Source organism: Lactuca sativa, chromosome 8, assembly GCF_002870075.4.
Source record: "Lactuca sativa cultivar Salinas chromosome 8, Lsat_Salinas_v11, whole genome shotgun sequence".
Lineage (NCBI taxonomy): Eukaryota > Viridiplantae > Streptophyta > Magnoliopsida > Asterales > Asteraceae > Lactuca > Lactuca sativa.
In genome coordinates, this window is record NC_056630.2 from 266,235,684 (window position 1) to 266,258,894 (window position 23,211).

A 23,211-nucleotide genomic window follows, 5' to 3' on the forward strand; every position below is an offset into this window, starting at 1 on the left:
TTGCTAAATTGCGAAGATTACTAATATTGTGGAACTCAAGAATTAAACAATGCTCATCAAAGCTTTATTAAATTGCATAGGCTGCTATTGTGGAACTCAAGAAAAAAACAATGCTCATTAAATCTTTGCTTAAATTGCATATACTTCTATTGTGGAACTCAAGAATTAAAGAATGGTCATCAAAGTTTTTCTAAATTGCGAAGACTGTTTCTGTTGTTGAACTTTAGAATTAAACAATACTCATCAAAGCTTTGCTAAATTGCAGACTTTTAATGTGGAACTCAATAATGAAACAATTCTCATCAAATGTTTGCTTAAATTGCATACACTTCTATTATGGAACTCAAGAATTAGACAATGTTCAACAAAGCTTTGCTAAATTACAAAGACTACTTCTATTGTGGAACTAAAGAATTTAACAACGCTCATCAATGATTTTCTAAATTGCATAGATTTCCAATGTGGAAAAAAAGAATGAAACAATGCTAAACAAAGCTTTGCTAAATTGCATAGTCTTCTATTGATGAAATCAAGAATCAAACATTGTTCATCACAGCTTTACTTAAATTACACAATGCTCATCAAATCTTTGCTTAAATTGCATGCACTTCTATTGCGGAACTCAAGAATTTAACGACGCTCATCAAAGTTTTGCTAACTTATGAAGACAACTTCTATTATGGAACTCTAGAATTAAACAATGCTCATCAAAGCTTTGCTAAATTGCATAGACTTCTAATGTGGAACTCAAGAATGAAATAATGCTCAACAAAGCTTTGCTAAAGTTGCATAGACTTTTACTTTAGCACTCAAGAATTTAAAAATATCCATCAAAGCTTTGCTAAATTGCGAAGATTAATTAAATTGTCGAACTCAAGAATTAACCAATGCTCATCAAAGCCTTTCAAAATTGCATAGACTTCTAATGTGGAACTCAAGAATGAAACAATGCTCATCAAAGCTTTGCTTAAATTGTATGCACTTCTATTATGGGACTCAAGGATTAGACAATGCTCATCAAAGCTTTACTAAATTACAAAGACTACTTCTATTGTGGAACTCAAGAATTAAACAATGCTCATCAATGCTTTGCTAAATTGCATAGACTTCCAATGTGCAAACCAAGAATGAAACAATGCTCATCAGAGCTTTGCTAAATTGCATAGACTTCTATTGTGGAACTGAAGAATCAAAGAATGCTAATCAAAGCTTCGCATAAATTACATAGACTTCTATTGTGGAACTCAAGAATCAAACAATGTTCATCAAAGCTTTACTTAAATTTCATAGACTTCTATTGGGGAACTCAAGAATTAAATGATGCTCATCAAAGCTTAGCTAAATTGCTTAGACTTCTAATGTGGAACTCAAGAATGAAAACATTGTTCATCGAAGCTTTGCTTAAATTACATGTACTTCTATTGTGGAACTCAAGAATTATACAATGCTCATCAAACCTTCGCTAAATTACGAAGACTACTTCTATTGTTGAACTCTAGAATTAAACAATGCTCGTCAAAGCTTGGCTAAATCACATAGACTTCTAATGTGGAACTCAAAACAATCCTCATCAAAGCTACACATAAATTGCATACACTTCTATTGTGGAACTCAAGAATTAAACAATGCTCATCAAAGTTTTGATAAATTGCAAAGACTACTTCTATTATGGAACTCAAGAATGAGACAATGCTCATCAAAGCTTTTCTAAATGGCATAGACATCTATTGTGGAACTCAAGTAGAGGTGGGAATCGTGTCGTGTCGTGTCGGGTTCGCGTCGTGTCGAAACACTAAACGGGTTGAAAGTGCTTGACCCTAACCCGACCCGTTTAATTAACGTGTCGTGTCGTGTCAACCCGTTTATTTTCGTGTCGAGTTCGTGTCGGGTTTCGGGTTAGGGCTATACCTTGAAATATGCCGTGTCATGTGAGGTTTAAAGATTGAGCATGTTGAAAGTGTAGGAGTTGGGTAGACGGTAAGGAAAAACTAATAGTTTGGAGGCAGAATAGATAAAGTCATAGCAAGTTCAGATGACAAAATTAAAAGAGTGGGAGTCGGGGAGGCGGATGACAAGGTCACGAGGATGTGAGAGTGGTGAAAGGGACTGGATAGTTTGGGAGAGAATGGAAAAACTAAAATGAAGTCTTGATCTAGACGGCTAAGTCATTTCAACATTACAAATCAATTCAATTTGAAGGTTTTCTTTTACTTATGGTTTTGGTTTTGTATCTTTCTAATTTATTAAAATAATTAAAAAACTTGCATATAAATAAACGGGTCATTTTCGAGTCATATTCGAGTTGAAATTCTCAAACCTAACCTTACCCATTTAATTTTCGTGTCGTGTCGTGTCAACCCGTTTATTTAAACGGGTTGAAATATCTTACCCAAACCCGTTTATTTCGTGTCGGGTTTCGTGTCGTGTCAATTTTTGCCACCTCTAAACTCAAGAATGAAAAATGCTCAACAAAGTTTTTCTAAATTGCATAGTCTTCTGTTGTGTAACTCAAGAATCAAACAATGCTCGTCAACACTTAGCTTAAATTGCATAGAATTCTATTGTGGAACTCAAGAATTAAACGATGATCGTCAAAGCTTTGCTAAATTGCATAAACTTCTAATGTGGAACCCAAGAATGAAACAATGGTCATCAAAGCTTTGCTTAAATTACATAGACTTCTAATGTGGAACTTAAGAATGGAACAAAGCTCATCAAAGCTTTGCTTAAATTGCATACACTTCTATTGTGGAACTCAAGAATTAAAGAATGCTCATTAAAGCTTTGCTAAATTTCAAATACTACTTCTATTGTGGAACTTAAGCATTAAACAATGCTCATAAATATTTTGATGAATTACATAGACCTCCAATGTGGAACCCAGGAATGAAACAATGCTCATGAAATGTTGCTTAAATAGCGTAGACCTCTATTGTGGAACTCAAGAATTAAACAATGCTCATCAAAGCTTAGCTAAATTGCATAGACTTCTAATGTGGAACTCAAAACAATGATCATCAAAGCTACGCATAAATTGCATACACTTCTATTGTGGAACTCAAGAATTAAACAAGGCTCATCCAAGCTTTGATGAATTGCAAAGACTACTTTTATTGTGGAACTCAAGAAAGAAACAATGCTCATCAAAGCTTTGCCAAATGGCATAGACATATATTGTGGAACTCAAGAATGAAACAACGCTCAACAAAGCTCCGTGAAATTGCATAGTCTTCTATTGTGGAACTCAAGAATCAAACCATGCTCATCAAAGCTTTGCTTTTATTGCATGGACTTCTATTGTGGAACTCAAGAATCAAACAATGCTCACTAAAGCTTTGCTTAAATTGCATAAACTTCTATTGTGGTATTCAAGAATTAAACGATGATCATCAAAACTTTGCTAAACCTTATAAACTTCTAATGTGGAACTCAAGAATGAAACAATGGCTATCAAAGCTTTGCATAAATTGAACTCAAGAATTAAACAATGCTTATCAAAGTTTATCTAAATTGCGAAGACTACTTCTATTGAGGAACACTAGAATTAAACAATGCTCGTCAATGCTATGGTAAATTGCATAGACTTCTAATGTGGAAACCAAGAATGAAACAATGCTCCTCAAAGCTTTGCTAAAACAATATAGAATTTTATTATGGAACTCAAGAATTAAACAATAGTGATCAAAGCTTTGCTAAATTGCGAAGACTACTTATATTGTGGAACTCAAGAATTTAACAATTCTCATCAAAGCTTTGGTAAATTGCATAGACTTCTAATGAGGAACTCAAGATTGAACCAATGGGTATCAAAGCTTTGCATAAAATGAACTAAAGAATTAAACAATGCTCATCAAAGCTTTGCTAAATTGCAAAGACAGTACTTATAGTGTGGAACTCAAGAATATAACAATACTCATCAATGCTTTGCTAAACTGCATAAACTTCCAATGTGGAAACCCAGAATGAAACAATGTCATCAAAGCTTTGCTAAATTGGATAGACTTTTATTGTGGAACTCAAGAATCAAACAATGCTCATCAAAGCTTTGCTTAAATTGCATAGACTTCTATTTTGGAACTCAAGAATAAAACAATGCTCAATAATTAAACGATGATCATTATAGTTTTGCTAAATTACAAAAACTTCTAATTTGGAACACAAGAATAAAACAATGCTCATATAACCTTCGCTAAACTGCGAAGACTACTTCTATTGTGGAACTCTAGAATTAAACAATGCTCATCAAATCATTGCTAAATTGTATAGACTTCTAATGTGGAACTCAAGTATGAAACAATGCTCATCAGAGCTTTTGCTAAATTTCGAACACTGCTTCTACTGTGGAACTCAAGATTTAAACAATGCTCATCAAAATTTTGCTAAATTGTATTGACTTCTAATGTGGAACTCAAGAATGAATCAAAGCTCATCAAAGCTTTGCTTAAATTGCATACACTTCTATTGTCGAACTCAAAAATTAAAGAATGCTCATCAAAACTTTGCTAAATTGCGAAGACTACTTCTATTGTGGAACTCAAGAATTAAACAATGCTCATCAATGCTTTGATAAATTGCATAGACTTCCAATGTGGAACCCTTGAATGAAACAATGCTCATCAAATCTTTGCTAAATTGCATAGACTTCTATTGTGGAACTTAAAAATCAAACAATGCTCAGCATAGCCTTGCTTAAATTGCATAGACTTCTATTGTGGAACTCAAGAATTAAACAATACTCATCAAAGCTGTACTAAAATTGCATAGACTTTTATTTTGGAACTCAAGAGATAAAAAATGCTCATCAAAGCATTGCTAAATTGCGAAGACTACTTATATTGTGGAACTCAAGAATTAAACAATGCTCATCAAAGCTTTGCTAAATTACATATACTTCTAATGTGGAACTCATGAATGAAACAATGCTCATCAAAGCTTTGCTAAAATAGCATAGACTTTTACTATGGAACTCAAGAATTAATCAATGCTCATCAAAGCTTTGCTAAATTGCGAAGATTACTAATATTGTGGAACTCAAGAATTAAACAATGCTCATCAAAGCTTTATTAAATTGCATAGGCTGCTATTGTGGAACTCAAGAAAAAAACAATGCTCATTAAATCTTTGCTTAAATTGCATATACTTCTATTGTGGAACTCAAGAATTAAAGAATGGTCATCAAAGTTTTTCTAAATTGCGAAGACTGTTTCTGTTGTGGAACTTTAGAATTAAACAATACTCATCAAAGCTTTGCTAAATTGCAGACTTTTAATGTGGAACTCAATAATGAAACAATTCTCATCAAATGTTTGCTTAAATTGCATACACTTCTATTATGGAACTCAAGAATTAGACAATGTTCAACAAAGCTTTGCTAAATTACAAAGACTACTTCTATTGTGGAACTCAAGAATTCAACAACGCTCATCAATGATTTTCTAAATTGCATAGATTTCCAATGTGGAAAAAAAGAATGAAACAATGCTAAACAAAGCTTTGCTAAATTGCATAGTCTTCTATTGATGAAATCAAGAATCAAACATTGTTCATCACAGCTTTACTTAAATTGCACAATGCTCATCAAATCTTTGCTTAAATTGCATGCACTTCTATTGCGGAACTCAAGAATTTAACGATGCTCATCAACGTTTTGCTAACTTACGAAGACAACTTCTATTATGGAACTCTAGAATTAAACAATGCTCATCAAAGCTTTGCTAAATTGCATAGACTTCTAATGTGGAACTCAAGAATGAAACAATGCTCAACAAAGCTTTGCTAAAGTTGCATAGACTTTTACTTTAGAACTCAAGAATTTAAAAATATCCATCAAAGCTTTGCTAAATTGCGAAGATTAATTAAATTGTCGAACTCAAGAATTAACCAATGCTCATCAAAGCCTTTCAAAATTGCATAGACTTCTAATGTGGAACTCAAGAATGAAACAATGCTCATCAAAGCTTTGCTTAAATTGCATGCACTTCTATTATGGGACTCAAGGATTAGACAATGCTCATCAAAGCTTTGCTAAATTACAAAGACTACTTCTATTGTGGAACTCAAGAATTAAACAATGCTCATCAATGCTTTGCTAAATTGCATAGACTTCCAATGTGCAAACCAAGAGTGAAACAATGCTCATCAGAGTACATTAGTTTTAACACGTATATAAAACTAATAAGTAGGTAGTAAACTAATTCCTAAGGGTGTTAGTTTACTAGGTTCATTATTACTAAAAAGTAAATCTCCATTATTCAAGTTTGCGAGTTCCATAACCATACGATAGACTAGATATGGCAATAAGAAGTCGACTATCATTTTATGAATTTTGTCACCTGTAGACCTGCCGGTCGCACTGTAGCTAGCAGCAAGGTGCGGGGTAGTCAGCCCCGTATAGATCTATAACACTCAAGTCACATTCTCCGTCCAGGAGATTCTGGTTACAGGGGCGGTCCTCCACTCGCGTATCTCTGTGGAGTGTTATAGAGGACGTGTCTCCAATCTTAAGAATAACGAATTTACAAGTAATAATATGGAAAATCTTGTTTGATGAATAACATGAAATCCTTTATGAAACATTAAATATAACATTTTATATTGACTTTCGCAATTATTTTGAAAACTAACTCTACAAGTTAAACGGTTGGTTAATACGATTTTCTGACTTAAAAGCATACGGAATATGAAACATTTCATATGAAATAATAAGTTTGAGTACAAGATTTCCTTGTACTTTGCTTGTATTCCCCGCCTGAAAACATGATAAAAAAGAACAAGGTGTAGGGGTATGAACTCACCAGACGAGAAATGTGCCGGTTAGGACGCTAAGGGTCAGCTCAGGGCTTGAATACATGCGAGGTTCCTATGTAATATGAAGAGATACATAATTGTATCTAATTAGACTTTGAACCACTACTTTTGTGACATAATACACACCGAGACGTGGAAACACTTTATTTCAAGTGTTAGGGGTGATCCGGGTTGCATCTAAGGAGGTGTAAGGCCTAGATATGGAGTTTTCTCTTCAAGAGTAAACTCCTAAGGGAGTTTTCGGCCCAATGAACATATCCCCATGATTTTACGGCCGTAAACTAATGGGTGGTGTGTTCTTGGATGCTTAATGGTCTTACAACACTTGTGGAATTAGGCTAGGTTCGGTTCTAGGGCATAGGAAGTGATTGAATCAACAAATGGACCATTTTAAGGAGTTTACGGCTGTAAAATCTTACATATCCTTTTGTGTTTTGATGGTCCTAGGTTAAGCACAAATGATTCTAGTCCAATATACAAGCCATGGGAGGAAGTTAGGGCACCATTTGACCACTTTATAGGAGTTTATGGCCAAGGAACCAATCTTGGGGGGTTTACGGCCGTAATCTCCTAAGGACATGGTTTCCTTCAAGTTTAAGGTCCCTAATGCACTGGTGGTTGATTCTAGACATTATTCTAAGCCATAGGAGGTGTTTAAGGAGCATTTTAACACCTTAAATGGTGTTTATGGCCTATGAAGGAGGGTTTACGGTCTAACAATGTTCTTGGGCCGTAAACTCATGTTTACTCCCCAAATACCAAGTTCTTGGTGTTCTAAGCTCATACATGTAAGCCCCTAAGTCATATTTAAGCACTAGAAGTGGTTTGGAAGGGTTTTGGGGCTTCAAAACCCCATTTATGGGTGTTTGCAGTTTGGGATTGTTCCTGGGCCGTAAACACAAGTCTTTGGTACTTTTGGATGATTTAGACATGGATTTGTAAGCTAAACAATCTAAACTATAAGCTAGGATGGATTATTTACCGATTTGGAGCTTGAAATGGTTGATTTTGGATCAAGATTTGGATTGTAGAGAGAGTAGTGAGAGAGAGTGAAAAAGCTTCAAATGAAGTCCACGCACCCTTATATAGGGTTTGAGTTTGTGGCCCGGTGGAAATCTACCCGACACCGACGTTAAACGGAGTTTATGGTCAAACCCGATTAAATTGTCGTAACCCGACGTGGTCATGAATTAGAAACTTATTAAAAAGCATATCGAGGGTGTTTCACGTGTTTCTAATCCATTCCGACACTTACGAAATCATAATAAAAGTCTCAATTTAAATAACTTAAACCAAAATGTTAACGGAACAATTTGATAAAGATGAGTTTTATTGACGGAAACGGTTTACAATGGCGGGATAAATTTCAGGTTGGCACATTATCCCCCCGTTAGAGGGAATTTCGTCCCGAAATTCAAAATTAAGATACAAATTATGGAATCAGAGAGAGATGCAGATATTTCTGCTTTATCGAGTCTTCGCGCTCCCAAGTGAATTTGGGTCCCCGCTTGGCATTCTAGCGAACCTTTACTATCGGGATGCGACTTTGTTTCGTACGTTTGATCTCTCGATCCATGATTTCGATTGGTTCTTCCACGAAGTTCAAGTTTTCGTTGATCTCGATCTCATCAAGAGGGATCATGAGGGTTTCATTGGATAGACACTATTTAAGACTAGAGACGTGGAAGACAGGATGGATGTTTCTAAGCTCTTGAGGTAGTTGGAGTTTATATGCTACCGGACCGATCCTAGCGAGGATCTCGAAAGGTCCTATGTATCTCGGGCTCGGTTTTCCGCGCTTTCCAAAGCGTATCATGCCTTTCCAGGGAGATACCTTTAACAGGACACAATCTCCAACCTGGAATTCCAAAGGTTTTCTTCGTTTATCGGCGTAGCTCTTTTGTCTGTCTCTGGAAGCTTTCAGTCGTTCTCGGATTTGAGTGATCTTTTTGGTAGTTTCGCGGATGATCTCAGGACCAGTGAGAGCACTATCGGGGACTCGACCCTTGGCTAACTGCGTGTCTCCTACCTCGGCCCAGCACAGAGGTGATCTGCACTTGCAACCATAGAGGGCTTCGAACGGGGCAGCCTTGATGTTGGTGTGGTAGTTGTTGTTATACGAGAACTCGATCAAGGGTAAATGGGTGTCCCACGACTTTCCGAAATCGATGACACATGCTCTCAACTTGTCTTCTAAGGTTTGGATAGTTCTCTCACTCTGTCCGTCTGTCTGAGGATGATAAGCTGTACTCATATCCAGCTTAGTTCCAAGAGCTTTCTGAAGGACTGCCAAAACCTTGAGGTAAACCTGTTATCTCGATCAGAGATAATGGACACATGTACACTGTGCAGTCGGACTATCTCTTGGATGTAGATTCGCGTGAGTCTTTCCATCTTAAATGATTCTTTAATCGGAAGGAAGTGAGCGGATTTTGTCAATCGGTCGACAACGACCCAAATGGTATCATACCCACTCGGAGATTTGGGTAACTTGGTGATGAAGGCCATAGTAATCATCTCCCATTTCCACTCAGGTATCTCGGGCTGCTGGAGCAGACCCGAGGGCTTCTGATACTCGACCTTTACCTTGGCGCAAGTCAGACACTTGCCCACAAAGGTAGCGATTTCGGCTTTCATGTTTGGCCACCAATATAGCTTCTTGAGATCCAGGTACATCTTTTCCGAACGTGGGTGAACAAAGTATCTGGTCTTGTGAGCTTCGTTCATGACAATCTCCCTGAACCCTCCGAACTTTGGGGTCCAGATTCTATCCATGAAACAATAGACTCTGTCACCTCTGATCTCAAGTTTCTTATCCATTCCCCTTAGAGCTCCGTTCGCCATGTTTTCTGGTTTTAGGGCTTCTAGCTGAGCTTCTCGGATTTGTGCGGATAAGTGGGAATGGATGGTCATTGTCAATGTCTTCACCTTGCAGCTTGAACTTTCCTTTAGGCCACCACATTGACCTTGCCGAGATGGTAGCGGATTTCCCACTCATAATCACTGAGCAACTCTACCCATCGCCATTGTCTCATGTTTAAGTCTTTCTGATCAAAGATATGTTGCAGGCTTTTATGGTCGGTGAAGATCGTGCACCTGGTTCCGTAGAGATAATGTCTCCAAATCTTCAGTGCGAAGACCACTGCTCCTAACTCCAAGTCGTGAGTCGTGTAGTTAACTTCGTGTGCCTTCAACTGTCTCGAGGCATAAGCAATAACTTTTCCTTTCTGCATAAGCACACAGCCTAAGCCCTGACTGGACGCATCGGAATAGACAACAAAATCCTCTGTCCCTTCGGGCAGGGACAGGATAGGTGCGCTGCACAAGGCTTGCTTTAATGTTTGGAAAGCAGTGTCCTGCTTTTCACTCCAATAAAAGGGTACACCTTTCTGTGTCAGAGTGGTTAGGGGTTTGGCGATTCTAGAAAAAATTTGAATGAATCTGCGATAGTAGCCGGCGAGACCCAAGAATTGACGGATTTCCGTGGGTGTCTTCGGTGCCGACCTATTCTCTATCGCCTTGATTTTGGACAGGTCCACGTGTATACCCTCCTCGCTTACCACACGACCAAAAAAAGCTACCTTTCGAATCCAGAATTCTCACTTGGAGAATTTCGCATACAACTTTTCCGATCTAAGAGTTTCCAACACTAATCTTAAGTGTTGTTTGTGATCTTCCTCGCTTCTGGAATAGACAAGTATGTCGTCAATGAACACTATGACGAACTTGTCCAGAAAGGGGCGACACACCCGGTTCATCAGGTCAATGAACACTGCCGGTGCGTTGGTTAGACCGAAGGGCATCACTACAAACTCGTAGTGTCCATATCGACTCCTGAATGTTGTCTTGGAAACATCATTCTCATGAACTCGAAGCTGATGGTACCCTGATCTAAGGTCTATCTTCGAGAAATAGCTGGCTCCCTAAAGTTGATCGAAGAGGTCATCTATTCGAGGAAGAGGATAATGGTTTTTGACGGTCAACTTGTTCAGCTCACGGTAGTCTATACACATCCGAAAGGATCCATCTTTCTTCTTCACAAATAATACCGGGGCTCCCCAGGGTGAGGAACTCAGTCTGATGAACCCTTTGCTAAGTAGCTCATTGAGCTGGTTGGATAACTCCTGCATTTCTGCTGGCGCTAATCGATACGAAGATTTGGCCACGGGATTTGCTCTGGGAATTAGGTCGATGCGAAACTCGACTTGACGTTCGGGAGGGATTCCTGGGAGCTCTTCGAGAAAGACATCAGGAAAGTTACAGACTTCGGGGATGCTCTCGAGGTCTTTAACTTCCTGTTTCTCGTTGATTACATGAGTTAGGAATGCATAACACTCGTATCACAGAAGCTTTTGACCTTAGATGCACGAAACGATGCGAAGATTGGAGCTAAGTTTATCGCCGTAGATCATGAGGGTTTGACCGGCAGGAAGATTGAGACGGATAGCTTTTTTATAACAAAGGATATCAGCATGATTGGGGCTCAACCAATCCATGCCAATGATTACATCAAAGCTCTTTATGGAGATTGGCATAAGATCGATAGGAAAAGAATGATCATTGAGGGTAAGGGTACAGCCTATGAATATGTCGTTAGCGTTCTCTTTTTCACCGTTAGCCATCTCGACGGTAAATGTTTCGGTTAATGGTTGGGGATTAGGTTTAAGAAGATGTTTGAATGAATGGCTAACAAAACTTCTTTCAGCACCAGAATCGAAAAGGATTCAAGCATAAGAGTTGTCGAGAAGGAACGTACCCATGACAACGGTAGGATCGGCGACTGCCTCCTCTTGGCCCATTTAGAACTCTCCCGGTGTTGTTGGTTGCTGCTGCCTTGGGGCAGTTTCTCTTGTAATGACCGATCTCGCCGCAACCATAGCAGGTCTGACCGACACCTGCTCCAGAGGCTTGATTGGTTGGTTAGGCTGATGCCTTGCAGAATCGAATCGTATGCCCCTTTTTACCACAGTTAGAGCATGACAAATCACGACATGGGCTGGGGTTATGGTGGTATTTACACTTGTCGCACCGAGGAAGGGTACCAGCATATCTACTGGTAGGTGCTTGAGCTGTAGGAGCAACGGCAGGAGTAGCAGCAGGGGTAGTAGCAGCGTGGACCGCCACGGTTTGCTGCTTCTTTGAGGGTTCCTACGAAGGCTGACCCTTCTTCTACCTCCAGAATTTTCTTTTCACACCACTCCTTTTTGCCGGTTTAGGAGCGATGGCCACTTCACCAAGATCGTCTCCATGATCAATCAGAGTTTGCACTAGGCATTTGGCGCTGTTGTAGGTGTCTGGCTTCGCAGCCAAAACATTTCCTTTGGTTGGCTGGCTCAGTCCCCAGATGAATCTCTCAATCTTTTTGCTTTCCGGGGTAACCATTCTCGGACAGAGAAGCGCTAAGTCATCAAATCTGGAGGTGTAAGGGGCGATATCGGAACCCTTCATCTTTAGGTTCCAGAGTTCGTGCTCCAGCTTCTGCATTTCGCCTCGCGGGCAGTACTCTGCAAGTAGAAGCTCCTTTATGCTCTCCCAACCCATAGCGTTGGCTACAGGCAGGGCTAAGGATTTGACTCGGCCATTCCACCAAGTCAAGGCTCTATCGGTGAAAGACAGGCGGCGAACTTCACCTTATTGGCTTCCGAATAGGAACATATTTCGAAGATAAACTCGATTTTCTCAAACCATCGAGTCAGAGCAATAACACCTCCAGTGTCATTGAAAGGTGCAGGTTTCGCGTTCATAAAATATTTGTAGGAACACTCCTTCCGGTGTCCCTGACTACCTTCCTGGTTTTGGGGCTGAGTACCACCTCCTGGCCCGCTTGAACCACCGGGGTTCATTTGTGACATAGCAGCAGCCACAGTAGCAGTAACAGTTGCTTGGAACATGGCGGGATCAAATGGAGAGGGAGGTGGTGGTGGAGGAGGATTGTTGTTCTTTGAGTTGGGTCTTTTCCTTGGAGGCATCTTGATCTAAAATGACCAGGAAAGAGAGGATGGTAAGTCCTCTGAATTGAATCAAGAGAAATGGAACAAGAGATATCTCATTATGACAGATAAAGTGTTCTACTATGCGATAATATATAGGAAAGTTATCCAAGCAAGGGGAAATTTATCGCTAAGGGGAATGAGTAGCAACACTTGAACGAGGATTTCTATAACGAAGTTGGCTCTAGAAAATACTCCCATAGTATTTTTATGTTTCGCTGTGACGATGACTCGTTGTTTGGATATTAGGTAAGTTTTAGGCCTGCTGCACACCACAGTCACTCCCAAGCACATGTTGGTCGTGTCTCGAATGAATATAGTTGATCAGGCTATATTGACCCTAGACACGACTACATAACTGCCCAGGTTTAACCACAGTGCACAACACCCAATTACTTATGTTTTGTTCTACTCAGGGTTACGGTTTCCGGCGTTTAGATATTCTTGTATACTTTTGCAAAATACTTATATTTTTTAGTATACTTTTAGTTTAGAGTACCTTGGCCCCTTAGTGTTTATAGTTATATACCATGTAAGGTTCGGTATACTTAGTTCATTATAAACAAGGGCTATGATACCAATCTGTCACACCCCGAAACCGATGGCGGAAACGTTCCGGGGCGGAGGATGTCATGTAAAGTATCACAACCAATGTACATAGTAAGCATAGTAAGCACAACGATTATATTACATAAGGATATTTACATTTGTTTAAAAGCAAACTAATACATGTTTTATATAAACATCAGTATAACAAAAGTAAAGACGTGACTTCTATACGCTCCGTCTTCTCCAAAAGATTGCGGGATACCTGTCTAACGAGAACCTAAGAATACAAGCAGTTTTAAAAATATCAGCATAAAGCTGGTGAGTTCATAAGTGGTTTGTTTCCGGTAAAAGAACAAGTTTCCTTTGGTTTTCTGAAAAAGTTGTTATCCAAGAAAATCCCATAGTTTCTTATAAGAAAAGCTTAGTTATCCATTTGTTAAACAATCTGGTTAAGAAAGTTAAGTTATCCCAGGAAAAACCCTTATTTTCCTTAAAAGTTGGTGGTTTGTTATCGATTCGGAATGCAGTGTACAAGTATCTACCATACTTGTAGCGTTTAAGTGAAGTATCCTGAAAGCCTGGTTATCCTTGTAAAGTACATTAGTTTTAACATGTATATAAAACTAATAAGTAGGTAGTAAACTAATTCCTAAGGGTGTTAGTTTACTAGGTTCATTATTACTAAAAAGTAAATCTCCATTATTCAAGTTTGCGAGTTCCATAACCATACGATAGACTAGATATGGCAATAAGAAGTCCATTATCATTTTATGACTTTTGTCACCCGTAGACCTGCCGGTCCCACTATAGCTAGCAGCAAGGTGTGGAGTAGTCAGTCCTGTATAGATCTATACACTCAAGTCACATTCTCCGTCCAGGAGATTCTGGTTACAAGGGCGGTCCTCCACTCACGTATCTCTGTGGAGTGTTACAGAGGACGTGTCTCCAATCTTAAGAATAACGAATTTACAAGTAATAATACGGAAAATCTTGTTTGATGAATGACATGAAATCCTTTATGAAACATAAAATATAACATTTTATAGTGAGTTTCGCAATTAGTTTGAAAACTAACTCTGCAAGTTAAACGGTTGGTTAATACGATTTTCTGAGTTAAAAGCATACGGAATATGAAACATTTCATACGAAATAATAAGTGTGAGTACAAGATTTCCCTGTACTTTTGCTTGTATTCACCCCTTGAAAACATGAAAAACACGAAAAAAGGTGTAGGGGTATGAACTCACCAGACGAGAAATGTGCCGGTTAGGACGCTAAGGGTCAGCTCAGGGCTTGAATACACGCGAGGTTCCTATGTAATATGAAGATATACATAATTGTATCTAATTAGACTTTGAACCACTAATTTTGTGACATAATACACTCCGAGACGCGGAAACACTTTATTTCAAGTGTTAGGGGTGATCCGGGTTGCATCTAAGGAGGTGTAAGGCCTATATATAGAGTTTGCTCTTCATGAGTAAACTCCTAAGGGAGTTTTCGGCCCAATGACCATATCCCCATGAGTTTACGGCCGTAAACTCATGGGTGGTGTGTTCTTGGATGCTAAATGGTCTTACAACACTTGTGGGATTAGGCTAGGTTCAGTTCTAGGGCATAGGAAGTGATTGAATCAACAAATGGACCATTTTAAGGAGTTTACGGCTGTAAACAAGGAGTTTACGACCGTAAACTCTTACATACCCTATCCTTTTGTGTTTTGATGTTCCTAGGTCAAGCACAAATGATTCTAGTCCAATGTACAAGCCATGGGAGGAAGTTAGGGCACCATTTGACCACTTTATAGGAGTTTACGGCGAAGGAACCATTCCTTGGGGGTTTATGGTTGTAATCTCCTATGGACATGGTTTCCTTCAAGTTTAAGGTCCCTAATGCAATGGTGGTTGATTCTAGACATTATTCCAAGCCATAGGAGTTATTTAAGGAGCATTTTAACACCTTAAATGGTGTTTATGCCCTATGAAGGAGGGTTTACGGTCGAAGAATATTCTTGGGCTGTAAACTCATGTTTACTCCCCAAATATCAAGTTCTTGGTGTTCTAAGCTCGTACATGTAAGCCCCTAAGTCATATTTAAGCACTAGAGGTGGTTTGGAAGGGTTTTGGGGCTTCAAAACCCCATTTATGGGTGTTTGCGGTTTGGGATTGTTCCTAGGCCGTAAACGCAAGTCTTTGGTACTTTTAGATGATTTAGACATGGATTTGTAAGGTAAACAATCTAAACTATAAGCTAGGATGGATTACTTAGCGATTTGGAGCTTGAAATTGTTGATTTTGGATCAAGATTTTGATTGTAGAGAGAGAGTAGTGAGAGAGAGTGAAAAAGCTTCAAATGAAGTCCACTCACCCTTATATAGGGTTTGAGTTTGTGGCCCGGTGGAAATCTACCCGATACCGACGTTAAACGGAGTTTATGGTCGTACCCGATTAAATTGTCGTAACCCGACGTGGTCATGAATTAGAAACTTATTAAAAAGCATATCGAGGGTGTTTCACATGTTTCTAATGCGTTCCGACACTTACGAAATCATAATAAAGTCTCAATTTAAATAACTTAGACCAAAATGTTAACGGAACAATTCGATAAAGACGAGTTTTATTGACGGAAACGGTTTACAATGACGGGATAAATTTCATGTTGTCACAGACCAGCGTTTCAGGGTCCCACACCCTTGTGGGAAACACACTTAAATCGCTGGAGCGATGAGCAGGGTTAACCTTTACCCTACAACGGGGACCGAAGCTTTTACAACGTAAGCGAGGGTGGCTCAGCTGATCGAGTCCTGCCTACCATGGTCCGCAGGATTGCTCGAAATATCGAGCAAGGTTGAGCAGCCATCGGCCAAGTCGTGGAAATTGATGCCAACTCTGGTGTCAACACGATCCGCATTTGCCATCTCAAAGAAGCAATGGAAAGGACCAGAAGGAAGAATGAGACTCTGCAGCAATAGCTGGCTGCCTCCCGAGCTGAAGTCATAGAACTTCGAGTTTGCCAGAGGGCTCATGAGCGACACCTTCAAGAGGTGGTTCGTCAAGTGGCAGATCTTAGGGTTCGCCTGAGGAATTCCCGTCGCCGTTAGAAGATGTCTAGCACATCTTTTCTTTTGAAGAAGGAATAGCCTTTCGTATCTGTGCTCTATGTAGCACTTGTCTGTAAAATATTCCTATCTTTCAGTACACTATGTAGTCTACTAAGCTGTCAAACATTTTCCCTCATATGGTTTGATGTAAGACCTACTATTAGGTCGTTTTTCACGAACTCGTTTACATCAGTAATACCAGTAATATTGGCAGTTATCTAATCTATTGGAAATATCTGTACTCTTGTGTTTTTCCTACCCTTCTGCTATACTGCTATTTCAAAACACACACTCATTCAACTGTTGGACTATGGTGATTTAGTCCATGGAACACTCTCATTATGCTTACAGTTGATTCTAACCACCATGTACATCTTTCCTTTAAACTTATAATTGAAGGATGCCTCCTCGCAAATCAACAAGGCGTAATCCTCCACCTCCTCCACCACCACCTCCGTCGGCAATCGATATCGCAGCTCTTAATGCTGTAGTAGCTGCGGAAGTGGCAACTGCCATGGCTCAATATCACTCTACTGATGCCAACAGAGGTGGAACCCCTGTTAACTCTACTCAAGGTGAACTCCTTGTGTGCTCAAGAGAGTGCTCCTACAAGGACTTCACTAACTGCAAGCCAAAGTCTTTCAAGAGGATTGGCGGAGTCATTTCCCTCTCGCAATGGTTCGAGAAGACGGAGTCAGTCTTCGAAATTTGTTCCTGCCCTGTCGTGAGTAAGGTCAAGTTTGTCGCTTGCACCTTTGAGGAGACATCTCTGACATGGTGGAACAACCATGTCAAGTCACTCACTCTTGTAGTAGCAAACGACATGGGCTGGGAAACTATGAAAGACCTCATGATTGAGGAGTACTGCCTGAGGGGCGAGATCCAGAAGTTGGAACAAGAGCTGTGGAGCCTAACCATGAGGGGCTCCAACATAGTCGCGTATACCGCCAAGTTCAGTGAACTAGTGGCCCTCTGTCCCAACATGGTTCCCACCAAAGGGAAAAAGATCGAGAGGTACATCTGGGGGATGGTGCCTCCGTATCAGGGAAATGTCTTAGCTTCACACCCTGCTACCTTCGACAGTGCCAAACGATTGGCACAACGACTCGTCGATCATGGATTCCAATCCCCATCATCAAAAACAACCCTGACCATCTCAGAACCCTCCAAACCCGCTGACAATTAGTGGAAGTTTTGGGATGACAAGAAGAAACAACGAGTTACCAAAAAGAAGCAGATTGCGGCGGTTCCTGCCGCGATAACACCCGCTGCTGCTGCTCTGGTGAAGCAGTACGCTAGAAGTTTGCCAAAGTGCAACAAATGCAACTTCCACCACAACGGCCCCTGTTGGGAAATGCAGTCCTCCAACTGCAACAAGAAAGGACACACTGTCCGTTTCTGTAAATCTCCGGCAAGGCCGATCACCCAAGTTCCCGGCGCTGGCGTGGGCCAGGCTTGCTATGGATGTGGCGATGTGGGCCACTATAAAAGGGATTGCTCCAAAGCAAGAAATATTGGTGGAACGGGAAGAGTTCTGGCTATAGGCCACTGGGAAACAGTTGCTGACCCTACGATGGTGACTGGTACGTTTCTCCTCGATAACTCTTATTTATGCATGCATACTGTTTGATAGTGGAGTGGAGAGAAGCTTCGTGAACCATAAATTTGCTCGCTTACTTAAACAACAACCGCACGCACTTAAAGTACCATTCACTGTAGAAATGGCTAATGGGAAAACTGAGAGCACCAATAGCATATACATAGGATGTACTCTAACTCTAAATAGCCATTCCTTTCCAATAGACCTCTTGCCGGTCTCGATTAAAAGCTTTGACGTCATCATCGGCATGGATTGGCTAACTCTTCATCGCGCCGACATCATGTGCTACGAGAAAGCAGTCCGTCTAAACCTCCCGTCTAACGAAACTCTCATCATCTACGGCGACAAACCCGGTACGAGTCTTCGTATTATCTCAAGTATTCAAGCACAGAAGTATCTACGTAAGGAATATTGTGCATTCCTTGCTCACGTTGTCGATACGAGCCTAGAAGCGAAAGAACTAAAGAACATTCTGGTAGTGAGCGACTTTCCCGATATCTTTCCAGAAGAACTACCAGGATTACCTCCACAACGACATGTCGAGTTCAGGATCGACTTAGTCCCAGGAGCTACCTTAGTAGCCAAGTCGCCCTACCGATTAGCACCAGCTAAGATGCAGGAACTATCTGGTCAACTTAACAAACTACTCAGCAAGGGATTTATTAGACCAAGCTTCTCACCTTGGGGAGCAGTGATCTTGTTCGTTAAGAAGAAAGACAGATCATTTCGTATGTGTATCGACTACAAATAACTCAACAAACTGACGGTCAAAAATCGTTACCCTCTGCCTCGCATAGACGATTTATTTGACCAACTGCAAGGGGCGAATTACTTTTCCAAAATTGATCTAAGATCCGAATATCACCAGTTACAAGTGCTAGAGGAGGATGTTCCAAAGACAGCCTTCCAAACTCGTTACGGACACTACGAGTTCGTAGTGATGCCGTTCGGATTGACAAATGCGCCCGCAGTGTTCATGGATTTAATGAATAGAGTATGTCAACCTTACATGGATCAATTCGTCATCGTCTTCATTGATGACATCCTGATATACTCCCGAAGTAAGGAAGAGCATGGCGATCACCTGCGGCAAGTTCTAGGAACTTTACGAACGGAGAAGCTCTATGCGAAGTTCTCTAAATGTGAATTTTGGATCCGAAGAGTCGAATTCTTAGGACACGTGGTTAGCGAAGAGGGAATCCACGTGGACCCATCCAAAATTAAGGGCATTAAAAACTGGTCAGCACCGAAGACGCCTACAGAAATTCGTCAATTTCTAGGTCACGCTAGCTACTACCGTAGGTTCATACAGAACTTCTCCCGGATTGCGAAACCTCTTACTACACTGACCCAGAAAGGAGTGGCCTTTGACTGGGAAGAGAAACAAGAAAAAGCGTTTCAAACGCTGAAGCGAGCCTTATGCACCGCACCGATACTATCCCACCCCGAAGGGATATAAGACTTCGTTGTATTATGCGATGCATCCAACCAAGGGCTCGGTTGTGTTCTGATGCAACGGGGTAAGGTCATCGCCTACACCTCGAGACAGCTGAAGACACATGAAGTCAACTACACCACACACACGGTCTTGAGCTGGGGGCAGTTGTGTTTGCCCTGAAGATCTGGAGACATTACCTGTATGGCACAAAAAGCACCATTTTTACTGACCATACGAGCTTACAACACATATTCGATCAAAAGGAGTTTAACATGCAATAATGACGGTGGGTCGAGCTACTCAATGACTACAAATGCGAAATTCATTATCATCCGGGTAAAGCCAATGTAGTAGCAGACGCCCTAAGTCGGAAAGAATATTCTGGTCGAAGGGTCAAATCGTTGACAATAACTATCCATTCACACTTGTCTACACAAATTCAGGAGGCTTAGCTTGAAGCCTTGAAACCTGAAAACGTGGCAGGTGAATCCCTTAGAGGAATGGATAAGAACCAAGAAGTCAAGGGTGGCGGAGCCTTATATTTCATGGACCGGATCTGGGCACCGAAACACGGTGGCTTCCGAGACTTGGTCATGACCGAGGCGCACAACACTCGATATTTCGTCCACCCAGGTTCAGATAAGATGTATATGGATCTTAAAAAGTTAAACTGGTGGCCTAACATGAAAGCAGAGATTGATACCTTCGTAAGTAAATGCCTTACTTGCGCAAAGGTTAAGGTCAAATACCAGAAACCCTCTGGTTTACTATAGCAACCGGAGATACCAGAATGGAAGTGGGAGCGTATCACTATGGATTTCATAACCAAGTTGCCCAAGACAACGGGTCGACTTGATACCATATGGATTATCGTCGATAGATTGACCAAGTTTGCACACTTCTTGCCTATCAAAGAAACTGACAAGATGGAGAAGCTTACAAGAACATACATTAGGGAAATCGTATGACTGCATGGTGTTCCTATATCCATTATCTCCAATAGAGATAGTAGGTTCACTTCAAGGTTCTGGCAGTCGCTACAAAGTTCCCTGGGGATGAGGCTAGACATGAGCACAGCCTACCACTGATCCATGCATGGATTATGAAAGCCCAAAAGGTGATGGATTAGTGATTACTAGTGGGCTAAAAGGTGGCTTGGGCTCAATGGTTGGGTTGTGCATGGTAACCGACAAATTGAATTAAGGTTGCATGAAGGCTAGGGAAACATTTTTTAAGGCTTCATAAGTGCTAAAACGTTACTTTTTTACTTCATAAAGCCTCCTAGCCGTTTTTAGCACTCTTTAGTGGATTATGGTTGCACTTTAATGCTTCTTATGGTTCTTTAATGCTTCTTATGGCTCCTTAATGAAGCATAGACATTTTTTTCATTCTCAAGTGTCTTGGACGTTTTTTTATGTTATTTCAAGAGTTTCCTTAATTTTCATTTACTAGTTTTAATGAATAATTGGTTGGTTGGCTTGTAACCACCAAATTTGTAATAAAGGCTTCATATAAAGTCAAGTTTATGCAAGGGAAAGATAATACACGAATTTTAATCAAAGAACCCTTCTGTTCACTTTGAATTATTGTCATAGTTCACAAATTATCATCTTTTGGACGTGATCCTTGAGTTGATCGAATTCAAACTAATAGGTCTTAGTTTGTCTTTAGATTTACAAACTAATAGGTCTTAATTTATCAAATCTATCCTTTTCTTTCCATATATTTTGTGGTTGTTATTCTAGCTGTTACCTAAACACTACCCCACTCACTAAATCAAGCCCATACATGTATCATAAGAGGTATCAGAGAGCAGAATGTATTTTGATTATCCAGAGTTCCTACAAAATCTTCGAGAAGCATTAAGAAACATCCAAGAAGGTGGAAATCGAAGGCAACCCCGTCGTGGTAAACATAGGGTTGTGGAAGAATTCAAGGTGTCTGAATTGCCTGAATATGTTGGTGGAACCGATCCTGAACACTACTTGGAGTGGGAATGGAAGATTGAAAGAATGTTTGAGTTCAAGGAAGTGGATGACGAAAAAAGTTGCAAGTATGCCATTCTCAAGCTAAGTGGTGGTGCTTCATTATGGTTTGAAGGGCTTAAGGCCAAGAGAACCCGTGAAGGAAAAGAAAAAATTTGTTCTTGGCTTTCTCTAAAACGAAAGCTAAGAAAGAGATATGTTCCTTCTACTCATAGAATTGCCACTTACAAGAAGATTGCTGATTTGAGGCAAGGAAAAATGAATGTTGGAGAATACATTGATGAATTTGAGAAGTTTTCCTTTATGGGGGGATATTGAAGAAATTGAAGAACAAAAAATGACTCGTTTTCTAAAAGGGTTGAACTACAACATTGCCAATGTTGTGGAGTTGTATCCTTATGCTGATTTTGGAACTCTTTGTGGTTTGTGTTTGAAGTTGGAGGGGCAAGCCAAAGCACGTTATGGTGGGAGTTCAAGTTCAAGTCTCGAAAATCCTAAGTCAAAGTCATGGTCCAAGCCCGAGTCTAGCAATAGACAAAATTTTGTTTCTACTCCTTCTGGTTCTAGTAGTGTTCCCGTTGCTCCTAAACTTACTAGTGGTACCAAAGAAACTAGTTTGGCAAAAAATAGATGTTTTAAGTGTCAAGGTTTTGGTCATTACCAAAATGCTTGTCCAAACAAAAGGGTGGTGACTTTAAGGGAGGCCATTGAATGTCGTGAAGAGTTAGAGGAAGAAGAGAGGTTGGCGGGTATTTTTCATGATACACAAAAAGAAGAAGAAGAAGAAGAAGAAGAAGAAGAGGTAGAGTATGAGGCACCGGTGTATGATACATTTTTGGTACTTAGAACCCTTAAAACTCATGGTGTTCAAACAGTGGCTAATATGGATCAACGAGACCAATTGTTTCACACCAAATGTTTGGTTAGAGACAAGTGGTGTGGTTTGATTATTGATGGTGGAAGTTGTACTAATGTTGCTTCTAATGAAATGGTGACCAAATTGGGTTTGTCTACTACAAACCATCCAAAACCATATGTTCTTCATTGGTTGGATGATGGAAGCAAAATAAAGGTGACAAAACAGTTTAGAGTTGGTCTAACTATGGGGTCTGATGAAGATGAAGTGTTGTGTGATGTTATCCCTATGGATGCATGTCATATTTTGTTGGGGCGTCCTTGGCAATTTGATAGGGACGTGTTACATAGAGGGAGGAGCAATGAATATGAGTTGAAACACAATAATAAAAAAAAAATTGTGTTAAAACCCATGTCCCCAACGGCGATAAGGTCCATGAATTCTAAACAAGTAAAAAAAACCTAATCTTTCTGTGTTTGCTATTGAAAAGGAGGTGGAGCAAGTTCTTGACAATGGTGATGTGATTTACATGCTTGTGGCCAAAGATCATGCAAAGGTGGAGAAGATGGTGCATGGAGAAAGTGCTATTGCTGATTTGCTTTTGGAGTTTCAAGATGTGTTTCCAAGCGAATTACCACCGAGTTTGCCTCCAATCCGTGGTATCGAACACCAAATTGACCTTATTCCGGGTGCTCCTTTGCCTAATAAAGCAGCCTATAGATGTAATCCGGAGGTGACAAAGGAGTTGCAAAAACAAATTGATGAACTCATGAAAATGGGTTATGTTCGTGAAAGCCTAAGTCCTTCTACTGTTCCAATTTTGTTGGTTCCAAAAAAAAGATGGTTCTTGGAGGATGTGTGTTGATAGTAGGTTTGTTAATAACAT

General features: G+C 40.1%; 1 protein-coding gene across 1 annotated transcript; it reads left to right on the forward strand.

The window, feature by feature from the left end:
- The first annotated feature begins 21,301 nt into the window (after positions 1–21,301).
- Positions 21,302–21,787, forward strand: LOC111893620 (uncharacterized). The gene has a single exon (XM_023889682.1). The coding sequence runs from the start codon at positions 21,302–21,304 to the stop codon at positions 21,785–21,787; it is 486 nt and encodes a 161-aa protein (XP_023745450.1).
- Positions 21,788–23,211: the final 1,424 nt, after the last annotated feature.